At 40.1% G+C, this 21960-nt stretch overlaps 1 protein-coding gene across 1 annotated transcript in view; it reads left to right on the plus strand.

The window, feature by feature from the left end:
• The window catches only part of ULK4 (unc-51 like kinase 4), a 718037-nt gene that overhangs the window by 270662 nt on the left and 425415 nt on the right, over window positions 1-21960 (plus strand). Inside the window, exons 28-29 of the mRNA XM_030812066.1 lie at window positions 19995-20046; window positions 20146-20290. Coding sequence (XP_030667926.1) covers window positions 19995-20046; window positions 20146-20290 — 197 coding nt within the window. The remainder of the gene's footprint in view (window positions 1-19994; window positions 20047-20145; window positions 20291-21960) is intronic.

A 21960-nucleotide genomic window follows, 5' to 3' on the forward strand; every position in this document is an offset into this window, starting at 1 on the left:
TCAGCTCCATGCTCTCATGGTCTCAACTCTCTGCCACCGGTTTTCATTCAGAAACTAGTCTGAAAGCTCCCTGTTTTCAGAGCTTAGGGTTTAGAGTCTTTATATTTTATCTGGCATTTTTCATTGTTTTCAGTAAGAATGTTAATCCAAGCAACAGTACCCACCATAACTAGGAACCTGTTTGTCATGGTCATTGTCATAGCAATGAATTCCAAGTCATCAAATAAGATATGACTTGCTGGGACGTTACTTGTTGATTCTTTTGCCTAATGAGCAATAACCTATGGCTAATTTGTTAAGATCCAGTATTTATAAATATTTTGCGTTCAAATAGAAATTAATTTTGTAATCATATGAAATGCAAGCACACTAATTACTGTAACTACAGCATCTGTTATGATAGAAGAGGTATTATTGCAACTTACTGGCTTCATAAAAATATTTTTTAATGCTATAACTCATGAGAAATTTTCTAATTACCTCTTTTTGAGCATGACTGGAATACATGAAGATGAAGATCCAACACCCCAAGGAACATACTGTTGTTTGAAATGTTAGCACACATGATGTTCAGGGCTGCTGATCAATACTATATTGTATGAAAGTGGCTGAATGCATTTGATTCTTGCTGAGCACAAGCACTTAATTCAGATTTTTCCCAGAGTTTTAGACCATTTAGCTCCTCAGAGTTGAAATCATCAATCTGGCCTATAGGACAGTGAGAAAGCCACGATTTGCTTCGTACAGTGAATTTGTTCCCCACTTATGGTGGTTTCGGAAAATATTATTAATAGCAAAGGGGAAATAAAGATGACTTCTTTATTAGAAAATTCTGGCTGCAATATACATAATTTGATTAAAATATATTTCTATTTAACTTTAGAAAGTAAGCTAAGCCTTAATACTTTTTAACAAAAAACCTATCCTTTTATAAATTTTTCAGGGAAAGGCTAGAGGCTAATAAATAATGAATAATCTAGCTTTAAACCAGTTATTGGAGTTAATACTTAGTGTTGGTGGGGACACAGAGGAAATGGAACCCAGAAACACTACACTCAATGAGAGTGTATGTTGGTACACCTACTCTGAAAAACTGTTGGGCAGTAGCTACTAAAGCTGAACATATGCATATACTGTGACTCAGCAATTTTACTTCTAAATATATATTCAACAGAAATGAGCTAAGAATGCTCATAGCTCCAAACTGGAAACCATCCAAATTCCCATCAACAGTCTATGGATGAGTACATTATGGTATAGTCAAATGATGGAATGCACTTCCACAGAGAAAACAAATGATCTACAGTTACACTTAACGACATGGATAACTCTTAAAAATTTAATGTTGAGCCAAAGTTAACAAATACGAAATACCATGATTCCACTTGCAAACAAATTAAGAATAGACAAAACCATTGCAAGTCATGATAGTGGTTACCCTTGGGTGGTGACTGGTAGGTTGTGTCAGAGGGCGCTTCATAATGTCCTGTTCCTTCATCTAGGTGCTACTTACATGAGTATGTTCATATTGTGAAAATTATCTGAGTTGTATACTTAGGATAAGTACATCTTTATCTTATTTGTGAATTAAAAATTTACATAAATATGAAAAAAGGTTTAGAACTTGGTAAAGGTAAGCCTATATACAGGTTGATTATCCCTTATCTGAAACACTTGGGACCAGAAGTGCTTCAGATTTTGGATGTTTTGGGAATTTTGAAATATTTGAATTTTTGGAATATTTGCATTATCCTTATTGGTTGAGCATCCCTAATCTGAAAATCTGAAATACTTTAATGAGCATTGCCTCCGAGTGTCATGCTGGTGCTCAGAAAGTTTCAAGCTGGGCATGGTGGCGAGCTTCTGTAGTCGCAGCTACTTGGGAGGCTGAGGTGGGAGAATAACTGGAGCCTAGGAGTTCAAGGCCCGCTTGGGCAACGTAGTCATAACCCCATTTCTAAAAAAGAGAAAAAAAAGTTTCAAATTTTAGAGCATTTCAGATTTTAGATTTTTGGATTAGGAATGTTCAACTTGTATGTATCAGTCATGCCTTGCTTAAAGATGGAGATACATTCTGAAAAATGCCTTGTTGGTAGTGATTTTTTGTTGTGCAAACACCATAGAATGTACTTACACCAACCTAGATGGTGTAGCCCATTACACACCTAGGCTACATGGTATAGCCTGTTGCTTCTAGGCTACAAACCTGTACAGCATGTTACTGCACTGAATATTGTAGGTAATTGTAACAAATGGTGAGTATACCAATAAAAGATGTGGTGAAAATACCGTATAAAGATAAATGTTATACCTTTATAAGATACTTACTATGAGTGGAGCTTGCAGGACTGGAGTTGCTTTGGGTGAGTCAGTAGTGAGTGGTGAGTGAATCTGAAGGCCTAGGACGTTACTATACACTACTGCAGACATGATCAACAGTGTTCACTTAAGTTACATTAAATTTATTAAAAAATATTTTTTGGTCGGGCACAGAGGCTCACACCTTCACCTGTAATCTTAGCACTTTGTGAGACCAAGGCAGGAGAACCACTTGAGACCAGGAGTTCAAAGACCAACCTGGGCAACATAGCGAGACTCTATGCCTACAAAAAATTAAAAAAACAATTAACTGGGCATGGTGATGGATGCCTGTAGAAAAAAAGTGTATTTTTCTTTCTTCAATATTAAATTCTCTGTATCTTACTGTAACATTTTTACTTTATAAATTTCTAAAAACTTTTTGACTCTTTTGTAATAACATTTTAAAACACGTTGTACAGTTGTACAAAAATATTTTCTTTATATCCTTATTTCCTAAGCTTTTTTCTATTTTTGAAATTTTTAATTATTTTTTTTGTCCTTTCTAAACTTTTTTGTTAAAAATGAAGACAAACACACACACAATTAGCCTGGGCTTACACAAGATCAGGATCATCAAGACATTGTCAGTAAGCAATAGGAATTTTTCAGCTCCATCATAATCTTATGGGACCGTCATCATACATGTGCTCTGTTGCTGACCAAAGCGTCATTATGCCATCCATGACTGTATATGTATATTTAAAGTTAAATGATATGAATAAGCATCTCTATCTATCTTTTATTGGTGTGGATTCATACTCTATTAGTTTTCTATTGCTGCTGTAACAAATCACCACAAACTTATTGGTTTAACACAACACAAATTTACTATCTTACAGTTCCGGAGAGTCAGAAGCTTGAAATGAGTTTTGGGGTTAAAATGAAGGTGTCAGTATGGCTGTGTTCCTTCCAGAGGCTCTAAGGGAAGGATCTGCTTCCTTGCCTTTTCCAGCTTCTTGAGGCCACCTGGATTCTTAGGCTTGTGGCCTCTTATTCCATCTTCAGAGCCAGCAGAGCAGCATCTTCTTACATCTTCTCTGAATCTGACCATCCTGTCACCCTTCAAGGATCCTTATTATTATATTGGACCCACCTGAATAATCCAAGATAACTCTCTCCTCTCAAGATCCTTAACTTAACCTCATCTGCAAATTCCCTTTTGCTATGTAAATAACAAATTTGAAGGTTCTGGAGATCTGGACTATAGGGACCAGCCCCACAGGGCCGGTGGGTTTTTCTCCCTGTGTGCAGAGGCGAGAGATTGTAGAACTAAAGACACAAGACAAAGAGAGAAAAGACAGCTGGGCCCGGGGGACCACTACCACCAAGATGCGGAGATAGGTAGTGGCCCCGAATGTCTGGCTGCGCTGTTATTTATTGGATACAAAGCAAAAGAGGCAGGGTAAAGAGTGTGAGTCATTTCCAATGATAGGTAAGGTCACGTGGGTCACGTGTCCACTGGACGGGGGGCCCTTCTCTGCCTGGCAGCCAAGGCAGAGAGAGAGAGAGAGGGAGAGAGAGAGACAGCTTACACCATTATTTCTGCATATCAAGAGACTTTTAGTACTTTCACTAATTTTGCTACTATTATCTAAAAGGCAGAGCCAGGTGTACAGGATAGAACATGAAGGTGGACTAGGAGTGTGACCACTGAAGCACAGCATCACAGGGAGACGGTTAGGCCTCCGGATAACTGCCGGCGGGCCTGACTGATGTCAGGCCCTCTACAAGAGGTGGAGGAGTAGAGTCTTCTCTAAACTCCCCCGGGGAAAGGGAGACTCCCTTTCAGGTCTGCTAAGTAGCGGGTGTTTTTCCTTGACACTGAGGCTACCGCTAGACCACAGTCGTCTTGGCAACGGGCATCTTCCCAGACACTGGTGTTACCGCTAGACCAAGGAGCCCTCTGGTGGCCCTGTCCGGGCATAACAGAAGGCTCGCACTCTTGTCTTCTGGTCACTTCTCACTATGTCCCCTCAGCTCCTATCTCTGTATGGCCTGGTTTTTCCTAGGTTATGATTATAGAGCGAGGATTATTATAATATTGGAATAAAGAGTAATTGCTACAAACTAATGATTAATGATATTCATATATAATCATGCTATGATCTCGATCTAGTATAACTCTTGTTTTATATATTTTATTATACTGGAACAGCTCGTGCCCTCGGTCTGTTGCCTTGGCACCTGGATGGCTTGCCGCCCACACAGGACATGGCCATCTTTGGGCAGGCATCATTCAGTCTACCACAGATTCCTGTTTTTATCAATGACTTCATTACTATATTATTTTGGTGCTGATATTTTCCAGATTTGGCTAGTGCAAGCCTTTTCAAGTTGGCTTCTTTCAAGTGTCTTTGTGACATACGCTATTCTTTTTTGAATGCTACCTCATTTTATGTTACAACAAAATATTTTTTCCTCAGTTTGTTACTACTCTGCGCTAGCTATGAAATTAGTCATTTCTCTGAGGAGCCCTGGTTTTCTTTATTGGGAAATGGCATTAGAGGCGAAGATGGGGCATGAAGTGTGCTCTTCTCTTTTGGGACACCTTAGCTTCTAGCCCTTCCAAGAAACAGTTAGGAAATATAAGCACGTATATGCATTGTGATGGTCCGAATGTATCCTCAAACTTCATATATTGAAACTTAATCCCCAATGTCATAGTATTAAGAGGTGGGGCCTTCAGGAGATGATTAGATCATGAGGGTTCCCCTCTCATGAATGGAATTAGTGTCCTTTAAAAGAACTTGAGGGAGTTGGTTTGGCCTTTGTACTTCTGCCATGTGAGGAGACAGCTAAAGAATGCCATCTTGGAAGCAGCCCTCACCAGACATTGAACCTGCTGGCACCATGATCTTGGACTTCTCAGCCTCCTAAACTGTGAGAAACACATTTCTATTATTAAATTTTGCAGTCTAAGGCATTTATTATATATAGCAGCCTGAGTAGACTAACACATATGCATATGAACACACATACGTACCATATAGTCACAGACGGTTTGGTCCTCCACATCCACAGGTTCCACATCCTTGGATTCAACCAACAGCAGATAAAACATGTTTGAAAAAAGATGAAAAATGATAATACAACAATAAAAATAATACAGATTTAAAAAATAGAGTATAACAACTATTTAGCTGGCACTTACATTGCATTAGATATTATAAGTCACCTAGAGATGATTTAAGGTATATGGGAGGTTGTGTGTAGTTTATATGCAAATACTAATGCCATTTTATATAAGGGACTTAAGGGGATTTTGGTATAGGGAAGGGGATTCTGGAACCAATCTCTCTCAAATACTGAGGCCCAACTATACTCAGCATTCCTTATGTGAACCTAGACTTCCCATCCCCCAAGTCAGATTGTCTGTCCTATCCCGTCCTCCTTTTCTCTCTAGGCCCTGTTCAAAAGTAATTTCTGTGAGACTCCCCTCTACCCACCCAACAGAGTATGTCCCTCCCTGCTCTGGGGTCCATAGCTTTCTATACCTCCCTCCGTAACAGTCCCTATGATGCTCCTACTCAATTATGTGTTGACACATTGTTCTCTCCCTGGACCCAGTCCCCTGTGGATACTGAGGGACAGCTATACATACTTACATACACGTGCCTATCTGCACACACATACATATTTGAAATCATGAGTTCACACTGCTATCTTCGTATCCAGTCCCCTACACAGTTCTTTCTTGCCATTACCCATTCTATATTTGTGTGTCCCTTTGTGGAAGTTTTGGCTTCCAGCATCATCAGCACATTTTCTCATTTGCTTAATCCTGTAATAAATTGTTATGGAATTGCTTCACTGAAACCAATACCAAAACAAACCAAATGAGGTCACGATTTGTTTGCAGAATTCCTTGCATTCCCAACCTCTTCTCATCTCCAAGCAACACTGGGAGTATATAGTCAATACTGTGTTCATAAGGTACTTGGATCAGCTCCCTTCCCCACTCTAGTGTGGTTATAATATTCGTTTGAAGTACAGTTGATTTGTCTCCATTTGCTTTCAATTTTAGGTTTTCTTTTTCTCCTTCCTCTTTTGTTGTTTCTAATTTTTAAAATATGTATAGCATGATTGTGCTTCCAAAAAAGTCAAAACTATAGAAAAAGATATATTCAGAGCAGTGTTACTCCCTTCCCTGAAATATATATCCCTTCTACTCCATTGCCATTCCATCATACTCTCCTTACTCTTGTAGATAAACAGCTTCATTGTTTTCTGGTTTGTCCTTTTAATATTTCTTTCTGTAAAGCGGGCATATGTTTTCTTATTTTTCCTTCTTATACTGAATGTAACATACTATATATGTTCTTTTGCATTTTGCCTTTTCATTTAATAATGAGTGTTAGAAATTACTCCATATCAGTTCTTAGAGATTTTTCTCACTCTTTATTAAGACAAGTTTAGTATTCTACCAATGTTTGGCAGTTGCTAATATTTGTAATAATGAGCAATAAATAACCTTGTTCATATTTAGTTTCCTATTGTTGTAGGTGTATCTTCAGGGTAAATTGCAATTTACCGGTTTAATCGCTAGAAGGGTGATTTTGGGATCAAAGAGTAAATGCACTTGTACTTCTGTTAGATACTGCCAGAATCCCTTATATAGGCTTTTACCATTTTTCTTTCTCACTAGCAATGCATGAGAATGCCTGTTTCAACACAGTCTTCCCAATAGTGTTGTTACCAACCTAATGTGGCCATGGGAATTCCTTAACATTTTTATAGCTGTTTAATATTGTAAAGAAGATTTAAACAAAGCATTATCTTGGGCAACAATAACTTTAAGAACAAGTAAAATAAGGTTTAGTGATGCCAAGTGTTATTTATGAATTTCAAATGCATTTACTATTATTTAGCTTAAATGTCCCAGATCTGTCTTAGCATTCCTAAGTCACAGACATTCATTTCATTTGGGACATACCATTGAGAATCATTAACATGCAGAGAAACTGACATACACAGAAGCTAATGTGCATATATGTTCACACATTTTTAAAAAAATGGTTGGGGGTCCTAGTTTTTGAGCAAAGAAATAAAAGTCACCAGACTTGGGGATTTCCATTTTCAAAAAGTTCAGTAGGTCTCTGCTTTCAGAACACATTGTCAAATTAACTTTAGCACAAGTGACTGTCTTTAAGAAATCAATATTACTAGTATTAATTATTAAAATTCCTTGGATTATTCCATATATTATCCCTACACTAAAATAAATAATGACTGATGGAATTTTATAATAGAGATCACTGGTACAGAGGAGATTAATTAGGGTGCAATGGTATTTATTTTAATACCATTAAATATATATTATATATGTCATAAAATATGTAGCATATAGTAGTATATATAAATATGTAATGTATATGTATAAATTCTGTGGAAGATTCTGGAAGGGCAGAACATTGGCGAACAAATTATCCAACTCCACAGCAGCAAAAAGGTACTCATTGTCTATTGTCTCAATGATTCAGTCTCTTTTTAATAAGGTGACCCCGTACCAGTGAGCAAAGCCATGCCCATTCAAAGGTTTAGAACATGTTTGCTGTCATATACTGTGTCAGATTGTGTCGTTATGGTTTTCTCACTATGAATTAGAAGTGATTTGATGAAGATAATTTTTAGGGCTTTGTCCTTTTTTGTTGTTGTTCTTTATTGTCTTGCTGCATTGTTGCTGTTTGGTGTTGGGTTGTCATTAAAGTGTACAGTTTTAATTTGACTTCTCAAAATGCAGATTGAGGTTCATCATGTATCAGACTGCACTCTCCAAACATCCTGTAACATGATTAATCAGTAAGTGTAGTATTAACTCATTCTTTGTGTTGGTGTGTTATCGGGTTTGAAATTTCTCAGGTCCTAAGACAATTTAGCCACTACTTTAGATAAAAATCAATGGATGTTAAATGAAATAAATAAATAGATAATACTGTTTAAAATGATATTTGGAAGAGAGAATTTCCTATCTTTGGGGGAGGTATTGTTAGTGGTGGCAAATCTGTATGGGTCTGCAACAGTTTCAGTTCTTGCCTCCTCAGAAGAAAGAATTTGACTCAGGGGCATAGGCAGACTCAAGGCAAGTTTTAGAGCAGGAGTGAAAGTTTATTTAAAAGTTTTATAGCAGGAACAAAAGGAAGTAAAGTACAGTTGGAGGAGGGCCAAGTGGGCAACTTGAGAGATTCAAGTTTGTGGTTTGACCTTGGACTTGGGGCTTTATATGTTGGCACGCTTCTGGGGTCTGCATCTCTTTTCCCCTGATGCTTCCCTTGGGGCGGGTTGTCCACATGTGCAGGGGCCTCCAGAACTTGGGAGGGGCCGCATGCGCACTGTGTTTACTGGAGTTGTACACATGCTCACTTGAGGCAGTTCTTTCTTTACCACTAGAATGTTCCTAGAAGGTCATATACCAAACTCTGCCATTTTGCCTCTTAGTGCACTTGCTGATGAGCCCAGTCACCTAACTCTTTAGATCTTACGAGGAAGCTTCTGATCACTAGTTTCAGGTGTTTCTATCTAGGGAGACTGCCTTTCCCTAGCACTGACTGTGACCAATAATTTTAGAGAGACAGTTAACCGCCTATCACCTGATGTTGCCTGATGTTCCTGGTTGGGGTGGGGTGCCCTCTCCTGCCCTGCTCATGTCTGCCTGACTACCTGCTGTAACATTATGAGCTTGGATTATGAGGGAAGAACCTCCCTTTTGCATGTAGGTGCTCTGTCCTGGAAAGGTGGTTTGGTTGAAGACAGAAAAGCTGTTACCTGGAAACATATGCCTGGCCTTTCTATAACTATGAGGCCGTGGATGGTCTGTATTGAGCTTCTGTTTCTTTCGTAGGTAGGATTGGGGAGTGGCCTAGAACCCTGGATGAAGAAATGGGATAGGGGTAGCAGAGTAGCTACAATTTGTCTGCATAAGAAATAAAAATGTATTGGTTGGTGGGAGAGCTAAGAAAAGAGGAAAGGAGGCAGAAACAAAGAGGAGGACTGCCTAGAAGCCAAAAAGTTAGGCAGCAGGACAGGAACCCAGAGCTTGTGAAGGAAGAAGGTCTGTGAGAAAAGTTAAAGTTGCAAGTGATTGAAGATGATTAAAAACAGATATACTTCAATTTTAAATTGTTGGTGTTGCTGCTATAAACCTCCATTACTCCAGACTCTCAATAAAGTCTGGTATACATACCAAGAATTTGTGAGTCTTCTGAATTTAATAAAAAGGGGCTATGTTCTATGACTTACACTGGTGGGTAGAAATCAACAAAGACCAACCAAATGAAAACAAACAGGTTGTTTTTTCAGAGTTGCTATAGCAAAGAAGTTGGCCAACATCACTACCATTTGGCAGAGACTTAAAGGCAAGGAGGGGAGTGGGAGAGGGAAGACTTCAGGTGTGCCCTGATTGGAGGCTATTTGGCAGGGGAAACTGGAAGTGGGATCATTAGAAGCAGGACATCCTATGTGACTGGTTCGGGGAACATTTTTGGCTTTCTCTAGTCGGCCCTAAGTTGGAAGAGTACAAAAAATACTGAAGCTGACAGTTATTGACTAAATCCTAACCATCCCAGGCTAATTGCTACAGAGGTTGTGGTTTTGGCTTCCCTATTGGTTCCTGTAGAGGTTGTGGGTTAGAGTTCTATTGTCATATATAGTCTGGCTACCACCAGTATATTCAGTCTTCCGGAAGCAAATAGCAGTTAGGAGAAGCTAAAAAGCAGATAAGTGAGGTAGAAACTCAGAGTTGACAGTGAATCATGGGAAAGTAAATAAACCTCTGCAAATTCCCAGAAATCTTAGAAAGGACACTAAATTGCTTAATAGCATGCAGGGCTGACGGTTTTATTTGAAACTCGATGTTTAGGGTGACCTCAGCTGATAACTAGGATACAAAAGCAAATTAGTTTTGTTTTGTTTTGTTCTAAAGAAACTGACATTCTGTACCACAAACAAATACTTTTATAAGTTCAAATCTTTTAAAAAATACCTTATTTATACAAAAATAGTATGAATAGAGTTATAGCAGTAATGTAAAAAGTGGCCCCAATAAAACTTTTTAGCTATTTGGTTTACTCATATATTCTTAGTAAGTGCCTTTGATAAACCATCTATTTGTTTGTTTATTCATTTTTTAGGGATGGGGGTTCCACTATGTGGATCAGGCTGGTCTCAAACTCCTGGGCTCAAGCGATTCTCCCACCTCGGCCTCCTAAGTAGCTGAGACTACAGGTGTGAGCCACCATGCTTGGCTATACCATCTTTGAGAAAGTAGTGAGCCAGATTCAGGTCCTACTCTGAATGGCTCCTCTGTGGTGTTAGGGGAGGGGGTGGGATGAGGATGGAGGGGATGACCAATATTGGAGCACAGTTTGAAGAGTGCTTTATTGGAGGTGTACACTGTGCATGCTGGGAGCCCTATTTAGTCTGACAGAATCAGGAGATGATTTTAAGAGGAGGAAGTTCTTGACCTAAGTCTTGAAGGCAAGTAGATGTTAACTTCTGGGTGGGGAGTGGGTGTTGTAGGCAGAAAGAAGCACATTTATGTCCACTTCCCTTCAACTTAGCTTCGGGTTGAGAGTCCACCCATTCCCCCAGCCCCTGTGGGAGAGATAAGAAAGGAGCCTTGCTTGGGCTGTCCCAGCCTCAACATGTGCTTGGGAGCTGGTGGGAAGGATGGTTTACCTGTCAAGTACATTATCAGGAATATACCCTTCAGGGGTGTTTGGTTAGCATTTGAAACACCCTGATCAGGAGTTCTTATTTGGAAGTGTCTTTATCTTGATGACCCTTTTGTTAGAAAGATGTTTTTCCTTTGGTGAAATTAGTCTTTTTTCAAGACATGGGGATTGGCTAGAAATATTGCACAGGTGCCTCACCCTTATGTCCTTATATGGGAAGGCACAGGAATCTAGTCAACCCAGCAGAGTGGTTTTCTTGACATTGGACACTGATTTGTTCATGACTTTATTTCATTGAGTTTCTGCTGCCCCATTCTGAGTACACTTAAGGAAATTTAACCTTGTGCCTTAAAGATCTTTGTATCTTGGAAGCCTTTGGTAGTCTGATGAGGCCTATTGATGCATTCTCAGAATGATGATTTTATTATTTATTATTTAAATTTGTTTAATTATTATTTTTTTTTTTTTTTGAGATGGAGTCTCTCTCTGTCGCCAGGCTGGAGTGCAGTGGTATGATCTTGGCACATGGCAACCTCCGCCTCCCGGGTTCAAGTGATTCTCCTGCCTCAGCCTCCTGAGTAGCTGGGACTACAGGCATGTGCCACCATACCCAGCTAATTTTTGTATTTTTAATAGAGAAAGGGTTTCACCATGTTGGCCAGGATGGTCTCGATCTCTTGACCTCATGATCTGCCCACCTTGGCCTCCCAAAGTGCTGGGATTACAGGCATGAACCACTGCACCCAGCCTAAATAATATTTTTAGGCAGAGTCTTGCTTTTGTCGCCCAGGCTGGAGTGCAGTGGTGCACTCATAGCTCACTGTAACCTCAAATTCCTGGGCTCAAGCTGTCCTCCCACCTCACACTCCCAAAGTGCTGGGATTATAGGCATGAGCCACTGTGCCCAGCCCCAGAATGATGTTTTTAAATGCAGAAAATAAGTAAAATGCATACAGTTCTTTAGAAAACTACATGTATTGAAATATAAAAATATTTTTTTAAAAAGAAGACATTTTTCCTGATGCTGGGCCCAGGTAGTCATACTTAACTGTGTTTCCTAGAGCTCCTTTCTGTTCTTGCCCAGCTCTGCCACCTCACTTTGAGTACCCTTGGAGCCGTTCTCTCTTATTTTACGGTAGTCCTCCTCTGAGTGTGACCTCCAGGGATTTGGGGCCAGAGGCTGAGGCTAGAACTTTTGCTATGTCATCTTGAGCAAATCTTTTCTTTAATTTCAAGTTACTTTCTTATCTTTGTCTGGTATCCTCTAGATTATTATCCAGATGACTGTTTTAATTTTCATCTGTACATTTTCAAATTAAAGTAAAAGTAAGTTACTCTAAATATCTCACACACACACACACACAAAAGACCCAAGTCATCACATGGCTCTAATTTAGGCATCTAAATTGAACTCTTAGTAACTATTTGTTTCTAGTGATTAAACACAAAGGCAACAGCAATGACAATAACATGTACTTCCTTCCTCTTCTAAGAAACCCTGGCTTTTCTACATATCCCTATTTATGTACTGTTGGTTATTTTATATTTGTGTATATACATATTTATAAATTGAGTCTTTTTTTTCCTAGCCCTTAGTAGCTATTAAGTTTTGATAGTGGCAGTGACAAAATCCCTTTACCTACATACTGTGTCAGCTCATCTAAATAGTTACTTTCATGTTTGTGTGTGTCTTTCTCTATATATATCTAATGTGGGTCTACATACAATGTTTGTGTAAATGTTTGGATGTATCAGTCACACAAATTTCCCTAAATCATTTAGAGAGAGAAAATAACCTGTGGGATTTATATGCTATTTATATGATGTATTATATGATTTATATCATATTATTTTCTTAAATTTCCCTTTGATATGGTTTGGCTGTGTTCCTGCCCAAATCTCATCCTGAATTGTGGTTCCCATAATCCCTATGTGCCTCTGCGTCCCCGGTGGGAGGTAATTGAATCACGGGGGCAGCTACCCTCATGCTGTTGTTGTGATAGTGAGTGAGTTCTCATGAGATCTGATGGTTGTATAAGGGGCTTTTCCTCCTTTGCTCGGCACTCACTCCATCCTGCCACCCTGTGAAGAAGGTGCTTGCTTCTTCTTTGCCTTCTGCCATGATTGTAATTTTCCTGAGGCCTCCCAAGCAATGCGGAACTGTGAGTCAGTTAAACCTCTTTTCGTTTATAAATTACGCAGTCTTGGATATTTCCTTATAGCAGCATGAGAATGGACTAATACACCCTTGTAGGTAGTACTCTCTCTGGCACTTCCAAGTTCCCATATATGTCTGTTTCTAGACTCTCTATTCTATTCCATTGATCTTGTCAAGCCCTGTGCTTATACCATTTTATTTCCATCATAGTAAATGTGGAAACTTGTTAAGAGTTAGCCATCCTTTTCCCAAGCTTTCTTGGAAGTTTTCTGTTATTCTTTTTTTGTTGTTGTTGAGACGGTATCTTGCTCTGTCGCCTAGGCTGGAGTGCAGTGGCACGATCTCAGCTCATTGCAACCTCTGCCTCCCAGGTTCAAGTGATTCTCGCACCTCAGCCTCCTGAGTAGCTGGGATTACAGGCATGTGCCACCAAGCCTGGCTAAAGTTTGCATTTTCAGTAGAGATGATGTTTCATCATGTTGTCCAGGCTGGTCTCCAACTCCTGACCTCAAGTGATTTGCCCAGCTCAGCCTCCCAAAGTGGCTTCCAGGCGTGAGCTACTGCACCTGGCCAGTTTTCTGTTCTTCTTGATCTGCTTTCCATGTATACTACAGAGTCGATATGAGGGGTTCCTGAAAACCTTGTTAGATTTTTTTTTTTTTTCTTAGACGGAGTTTCAGTCTTGTTGCCCAGGCTGGAGTGCAGTGGCGTGATCTCGGCTCACCGCAACCTCTGCCTCCCAGGTTCAAGCAATTCTCCTGCCTCAGCCTTCCGAGTAGCTGGGATTACAGGCATGCACCACCATGCCTGGCTAATTTTGTATTTTTAGTAGAGACGGGGTTTCTCCGTGTTGAGGCTGGTCTCGAACTCCTGACCTCAGGTGATCCGCCAGCCTCAGCCTCCCAAAGTGCTGGGATTACAGGCGTGAGCCACCGCGCCCGGCTAGATTTTTTTTGTGTGTTGGAATTATAGATTATTTTTCAGAGAATTGGCCTCTCTGAGTCTTCTTATTAAAGACTGTGTTTTACCTTCATTTATTCACTTCTCTAACGTTCTTGCTTTCTTTATGTAGTTGTGCGTTCCTGACCTATAATTTTCCTTCACTCTGAAGAATTTCTTTAAATATTTCTTACAAGGCAAGTTTGCTGGTGAAAAATTTCTTCAATTTTTGTCTGTGAGAAAGTCTTCATTTCTCCTTTAATTTTGAGGGATAATTTCATTGTATACAGAATTCTAGGTTGGTGGCTTTTTTCTCTTAGCACTTTGAAAATTTCATTCCAGCATGATGTGTCAGGTGAACTGAATTTAGGTAAATGGGCCTTTAGTGTGAAGTTTTATGTTTATCAAAGGCCAGGAGGTAGGCAGTGTTTGTTGTTTGTGGTAGTTGTAGGTTTCAGAGACTAAAATATCCTCTAGTAACTGAGTTGTTTTCTCTCCTTTTGTCTTTGGGTTTCCCTAAGAACTCTGTCTTAAATACCACCTGTGTCATTTGTTAGTCTGTGTTATTATACTGAAGCCGTGTTGATGTTGTGGTAAGGTGTTGGGGGAAGGAATGTGTTGTGTAGTCCTGTGATTAGGTCTTACTCTTTTAGTGAGCCTGAGTAACTAGGCTGTGACCTTCACAAGTGCTTTTCAGTGCCCTCAACCTCCCACTGTAGGTGAGACAAGAAGGCTAGAGGGGCCTGGAGTTGGGCATTTCCATTGCCCTGGGAAGTTAAGTTATGCTAAAACCCCATTAAGTTAGGCTGTTGTAAAATAGCTTCCCTTGAATCCAGACCTTTGTTAAACAATGCTCTGGGCATATTTCAAAATGGTTACATTTCCCCTTCCCCTACTGAAGTACCAGGAGATTTCTTCTCCAAGTTCACCCTGAGAAGTGATGTTGGTGGGGAGCTCCTGATGGTAACATTTGCAGAAGCGTGGGGGCTCTCCTAAGGCTGGGCTTCTAGGAGATTTTAATTTCTCAGGCTAGTCCATGCTCAATCTCCAACAGTTTCAGTCAATCACCCTTTAATGTTGCTCTGGTTGCTGGCTCCAGTGGCAGTTCCTGCTCCTGGTAAGCTGTGATTTTCTGAATTTGCTTGTCCCTCCAGTTTTGGGGATGGTAGTTTCCCTATGACTTCCAATTCTTTGACATATCTAAGAAAAGTTGTTGATTCTTAGTTTGTTTAGCTTTTTCTTTGTTGTATGGTTGGTTTTGATGATTTCAAAGCTCTTTACATGTTGGTCTAGAACCCAGAAGCCCATCAGTGACTGTAATACCTGTAAATATATTCATATGCATATACACATACACATATATGCACATATACATTTATATCCATATATATATTCTTGCTAAGATCACGATATTCCTGTTGTAAATGGAATATTTTTTGAATTATGTTATTCAGTTGGTTGTTGTAGGTACATATAAATGTTACTGACCATGGTCCTTGGGCTCTCAGTGCAATAGAAATCGACATGAGGCCAAAAGAGTTTTCTCATACAAGGCTTCATTGGAGCTTATGCCCGGGCATAAAGGAAGCACCATGAGAGAGAGAGAGAGAGAATTCCCAGACAGACTCTCTGAATAGCTGGTTGGAAATTTTTATTAGGTAAAACATAGGAATTGATAAATAGGATAGGGTATGCAGTCTGGGCTGGGCAAAGAATGTGAAGGGTAGGTATGCAGGTCAGCACAACTGGTTGCCATGTTATCTTGAGAAATGGGCGACCTGGTGGTCTGGCCAGTGGCAACAAGGCTGCCATTCCTTCCTGTGGTGGAACACTCTACAACCTTGGTTTATTTTGGATCTCCTAAGGCCAGTTCTTGGAAATCCTTAAGTAAAAGGCATGGTTAAACATTATGGGCGCATAGAAGAACAACAGAGTATGATTAAAGCCTTGGGATTAGTGGGTAAGACATCAGTGAGGTAGTGGTGTGGGTTTTGTGATCAGTGGGAATGTATTAAAGAATGCTCTGGTGAGGGTGAGCTGAAGCCAAGCCCCATTCCTACTCTGTCTCATTCCCTGCTGAGAAACTTCACCTTCTTTATGCTTAAGGAGAAAGGGCCGAAGATCTCATCTTCAGAAGCTACTTCCTGCTGAACAAATTATTGTCCTTGCCTAACCTTTTAGGGCAAGTAGTCTTTATAAGATTTACAATCGCCTCAAAGGTAGCTCAGAGAAAGGAAAATTCAAGACAGGAAGTCAGAAGTTGTTAATGGAGGGGAAAATAATAAATGGCAAAGGTCACACAAATATAAAACCAGAAAGTACTCATTCCCTGTGCCAGGTATTGAACCCAGGCAGCCATTGTGAAAAGGCAAAGCCTTAGCTACTGAGCTGCAGCATGAGGCAGTTGTCATTGGTCTTCCCAGAAGGAAACTAGAGTAGCCATTTTCAAGCTTGCTAGGAATTTCAGCTGCTCAAGATAATTTGTAAGGTTAGCCATGACATTCTTATGCATGCTTCTTTTAATTTAAACCTTTTAAAAAATTGTTGAGAATAAGAAAAGTGCTTTTTTTAAATGATGTACTTAGTTTCAATAGCTACTCAATCCAAAAGCCCTTTAAAGCTCAGATGGTAATTTTTCAGGTTTTTATAATATAAGCAAGTGGTATTTCTAGAGAGGGGGTAGAGGAGGCATCTCCATGATCACCAAGAATTTACTCTCAGAAATAGATTTAAGATAGCAAAAGATGACAAAAGCCGCTTGGGGTGGGACCTTTTAAGACAGAACTCATCCCCAAGGGCTTGGCACATTTGGGACAAAGAATGTGTGCTTATGTGTCTCAGACTCCAGGTCATTTCAGACCAGCTACCTGACATGAGCCTCGGAATTCCCACCTTCTGGATGCTAGATAGCAAGAGAGGGTACCCCACCATGGTCATAAGGTCAAGCTCCCAAAGACGTAAAATAAGATGAAAGGGAAACCTCATCCAGTTTTTGTTTCAAGGACCTGCAGCAACATTTGTAACTGACAAGTCTGCCAAACAGCAGGCTTATAGGGGTCATAGACCTTGAGACAAACAATTATCTTTACCATTTCACTCAACTGGTGTGCACAGAAAAGCAGGTCAGAAGCCTGGCTGGTAAGAAATCCTTAACCTTTTGCTGGCATGCCAGATTTCTGGGTTCCCTTTCTGTGTAGCTTCTGTAAGAGCAAAGCAGCTTTTGATGACTCTGCTCACTGCAGCATAGCTGTGGGGGCCAAGCTGCATTACAAGAGAAAGTCATCTTTTTTCCATTTTATGGTGGAAGCATAGGTAAATCCTCTTCTCTTCGCAAGAAGCCACCCGACAATCTGCATGGGGGAATCAGATATCAAATTAAACACACCAGAAGGAAAAATGGATCAGTACATGAGTGACGCAAACTCTGGACCCACATGCTATCAGTCCTCTCTTCACAAAGATAGCACCCAGGGTCTGTAGGCTTGCATGCTTGAATAGACAGATGACAAAGTCCACAGCCTTCCCTTTCCCACAAGGTGTGGCAAAGGGAGGGAATGTACTTAAAGAAAATTACAGATTCGAGTGCCAGACAGAGTTTCCTACCAGCTGAACTGAATGACCGTTTTGGCCTGTGCTGCGTGGGTGTCTATTGAGGTTGAACCAGTGCCACATGGATGTCTACTGAGGCTGAATCAGTGCCATACGGGTGTCTTCAGGCTGAGCCAATTAAGTTAATGAAAAGCGAAGGAAGGGAAGGAAAAAGGAAGAAGAAAGAAAAAGACACAACAAATAGAAGACCAGGAGGGAAGGGAAAGCATTGTCTGGGGTGGGTTGTGAGGAGTCTCAGGGAGGCTGGAGGAAAAACTCACCAGTCATAGCAGCACTGAATCAATACTTCAGGTGGCCTCCCATCAGCCACGAAGGGGTTACGTCCAGCTGTCCTGCTGGCTCACATGCTTCCCTCCACAGACAAGAAAAAAGCTCCCCATGTCTGGTCATCCCAGACAAGCCCTGAATGAATATGTTACTGACCGTGAGTTCTTGGGCTCTCAATGCAATGGGACATGAGGCCAACAGAGTTCTCCCATACAAGGCTTCATTGGAGCTTATGTCCGGCCATGAGGGAAGCAGCATATGAGAGAGAGAGAGAGAGAGAGAGAGAGGGATAATTCCCTGACTGACACTCTGAAAAGAGCTGGTTGGGATTTTTCATTAGGCAAAACATGGGAATTGATATGAGGGGTGGGGTATGCAGGCTGGGCTGGGCAAAGCACATGATGGGTAGGGTGTGCAGGGCAGCATATCTGGTTACAATGGTCATCTTGAGTAATGGGCCACCTGGCGGTCTGGCCAGCAGCATCAAGGCTGCCATTTCTTCCTGAGGTGGGACACTCCACAACTTTGGTTTGATAGTTTGGATCTCCTAAGGCCATTTCCTGGAATTCTTTAAGTAAAAGGCATGGTTAAACATTTTGAGAGCTCAGTGGAACAATATAGCGTGACTAAAGCCTTGGAGTTAGTGGTTATGGCATCAGTGAGGTACTGGTGTGGGTTTTGTGATCACTGGGAATGTATGAAAGAATGCTCTAGTAGGGATGAGCTGGAGCCAAGCCTCATTCCTACTCTGTCTCATAAATACTGTTGATTTTTCTGTATTCGTCTTCTGACAAGCTTGCTTTTTTGGCCATGTTTAATTGTTTTTAAATTTCTTGAGATGGGCACTTAGATCATTTGTTTCAGTCTTACTCCTCTCCTGATATACACTATTCAACCTTTAAGATAGCTGTTGATCATGTGGTAGTATTGATAGCAGTATATATTTCTTTCCTTTGCATAGCTTTTTCTTTAGACAAAACTAGAAGTTTGGAGTTCTCAAAGTACCTTGGTGAAGCATGATATCTGTGCTTTCAGTGATATGATGTGACATCACTTAGTGGAAGAGGGTGAATAAAACACCCCTGGTTCTTTGGGTCCTTGTAAAAATATTGAGATATACTGTCACATATAAATTTCCTATGTCAAGTGGAGATAGAACATGTTAATACTGATGGGCCACCAACCATTTATGGAGATTCTTGCCTGTGCAGGGCGTTGTTTTGTTGGTATGGACGGCAAGATGTCGTTTGGCTGTGCACAAATTCTCCTGCTCTTTTATCAGTATAGAGAGAACAAGTACACAAACAATGGGAATTTTGTTTATTGTCACTAAAATAGTTCATCAAATGAAACAGTAGTTTCCATCATTAGACTAGAGTAGGAATTCTTTCTTTTTTGGTATTTTGGAGGAAAATAGTTGTTTTTTGGGGTGAAGTTTTAAACCATATTTGATTGTTCTCTGTCTGATACAACTAGAAACTCACAGGGGTGGTTCGTATAGTGGATTTACATCTTTGGGGTCTATTTCTAAAAATAACCAAGATGAACTTGTCATAGTTATTTGATGTATTTGATAAAACATGGGGACTATGTGTCTTTTTTTTTTTTCCCGACATTTTGATTGTTGTTTAGGTTAAACTTGATGTAATGATCACCAGCTTATACATACTAATTTGATAGTTTAATGCCAACCTGTGCTGACTAGATTTTGCATTATATTCTAAAGTTCCTTTCATAGACCGTGAAGGTTTTGAGAAATTACTGTTTTGATTTTCATAATGTCATTTTGACCTGAGGACCTTTTTAGGGTTAAATGAGCTTGGTGGTTTATTAAATGTCATGGAGAGTTTAAATCCAGGATAAACTTAGCCGTTGCTTTTTTTCACTCCTTTGATTAGGGATTCTGTCTGTGGAAAAAATATAGATAGTGGTTGATATCAGTTTTGTGTTCATAGAGATTCTAACTGAGTCTTTGACTTGCTTTCTTTTAGGTTGTTGATTATATCCTGCCACCCTTGGTGTCCTTGGTTCAAAGCCAAAATGGTAAGTGTGATGACACCAGCAAGAATTCCATCAGCTACACATTCTGTTTTCATTCTATCTCCATGGAGTCACATTCTTGACATTTTTTTTTCTTTCAAGTGGAGTGGAGACTCTTTAGCTTGCGGTTGCTCTCAGAAACCACATCTTTACTTGTGAACCAGGAGTTTGGGGATGGCAAGGAGAAGGCCAGTGTTGATTCTGACGGCAATCTTCTGGCTCTCATTCGAGATGTCTTACTTCCCCAGTAAGTATCATGTAGTTGTATTCATGCAGAGAAGTGTAGGCTATCCAGGAAGCTTCTGTCAAACTAGGTTCGGTGATGGGGTTAGGGTCTTGATGTCCTTATGTTTATACACATATGCTTGTGTACTCATTGTAAAAAATGTTTAGAGACAGGTACAGTAACTGTTAGACTGCAGAAGACTCAGAAGATCTCAGTTCATCTTCGAGGACATCCGTTTAAAGCTTAATCTGTTTTCTGCCAGAAGCATGATTTTGAAGTTATGCAGATTTAAAGGTGTTCATGGCTCAAGGGGTGAGGGTTATGATTCAAGATCAATATTACAAGACTACTGGCACATGAAATTGAGACTTCTCCTGGCTCTACTCAGAAATAATAGAGATAGAGGTAATCCCCTTCTCCAAACTCTTGGAATAGAACTTAGGTTTAGTTCTGAGCAGGACTTTCTCAGGGGTTGGGTGGAGGTGGCGGAACAGGTAATGAGTATGGAGAAGGGGTTTTGTATTCTTTTACTCCAGTGCTCATAGAGCAAACACACAGCAGGATGACTGCTGAGAGCACCTAATGCAAACATGCAAAACCCCAAAATCTCACCTTATAGTTGAGGGGACGCTGTCAATTTTACCAAAGCTAGTTCCAAAAACTGTATGCCATATGTCAATATTAAAGAAGATTTTGTGAGATTAAACAAGTGCTAGATTGTGTATCATGCATTAATATGCCCACCTGATCATGGCTTTCTTCAGGGCCTGGGCCGCAGTCTGGGTCAGTTTGGCAGGTTTATAAGAATGACAGCCTGACTTAATGCTTCCCTCTATTGTTTTAACTTCTTAAGACCCGCTGTTCTCATTTAAAAAAAATTAATGATCATAGTAAAGAAATCAGATGTAATTACATTCTGATTTTGGCCAATGTTAAGAGTTTGAACTCTCTCATGTAATATTCGGTTCACATTAAAGAAAACCCAAATAACTGAAATTGCCAGTTGCTGTAGATGAAGCACTCAACCACTCCAGTTGGTTGAGGAAGGTACCTTTTACTAAGTGTGTGGGTGCTGTGTCGACCCTTTGGCTGTCTGGGGGAGCCTGTCTTGACTGACTGGAGCTTGATTTCTAGGCTAGTCTCTTGTTTCTTTTTTCCTATTTACACTTCTGCAGTTGGTTTCAGGGACAGCTCTGATAATTCATATGTACTGTAAGAATACTTTTAATGTCCAAAGTAAGACAATTGTTTGAAACTTTGTCATGTGGAGTTTGCTCAGTGATAAACTGTCAATAGGTACCTTTTCAGTTACATTTGTTATATATGAGTGTATGTCTGTGATCTATACTTATGTGAATTCAATAAAAGATTATACCCTTCTTTAATGGGATTAATGTTTTTAGTGCATTTTATGTTTCTAAAAGCATTCATATATAGTTATATGCATCTTTCTGACAAGAAAATGCCTTATATGTAGTTTTTGCACAAAATATATTTAAAGGATATGCTTTGAGAGCTGGATTCAGTGGCTCGTGCCTGTAGTCCCAGGTATTTGGGAAGCTGAGACTGGAAGATTGCCTGAGCTCAGGGGTTTGAGGCCAGCTTGGGCAGCATAGCAAGGCTCTGTCTCTTAAGAAAAAACAAAAACAAAAAGAAAATATGTGCTTTGGATATCTGCTATGTAAAAACTT

The sequence above is a fragment of the Nomascus leucogenys genome, chromosome 4 (genome assembly GCF_006542625.1).
Source record: "Nomascus leucogenys isolate Asia chromosome 4, Asia_NLE_v1, whole genome shotgun sequence".
Lineage (NCBI taxonomy): Eukaryota > Metazoa > Chordata > Mammalia > Primates > Hylobatidae > Nomascus > Nomascus leucogenys.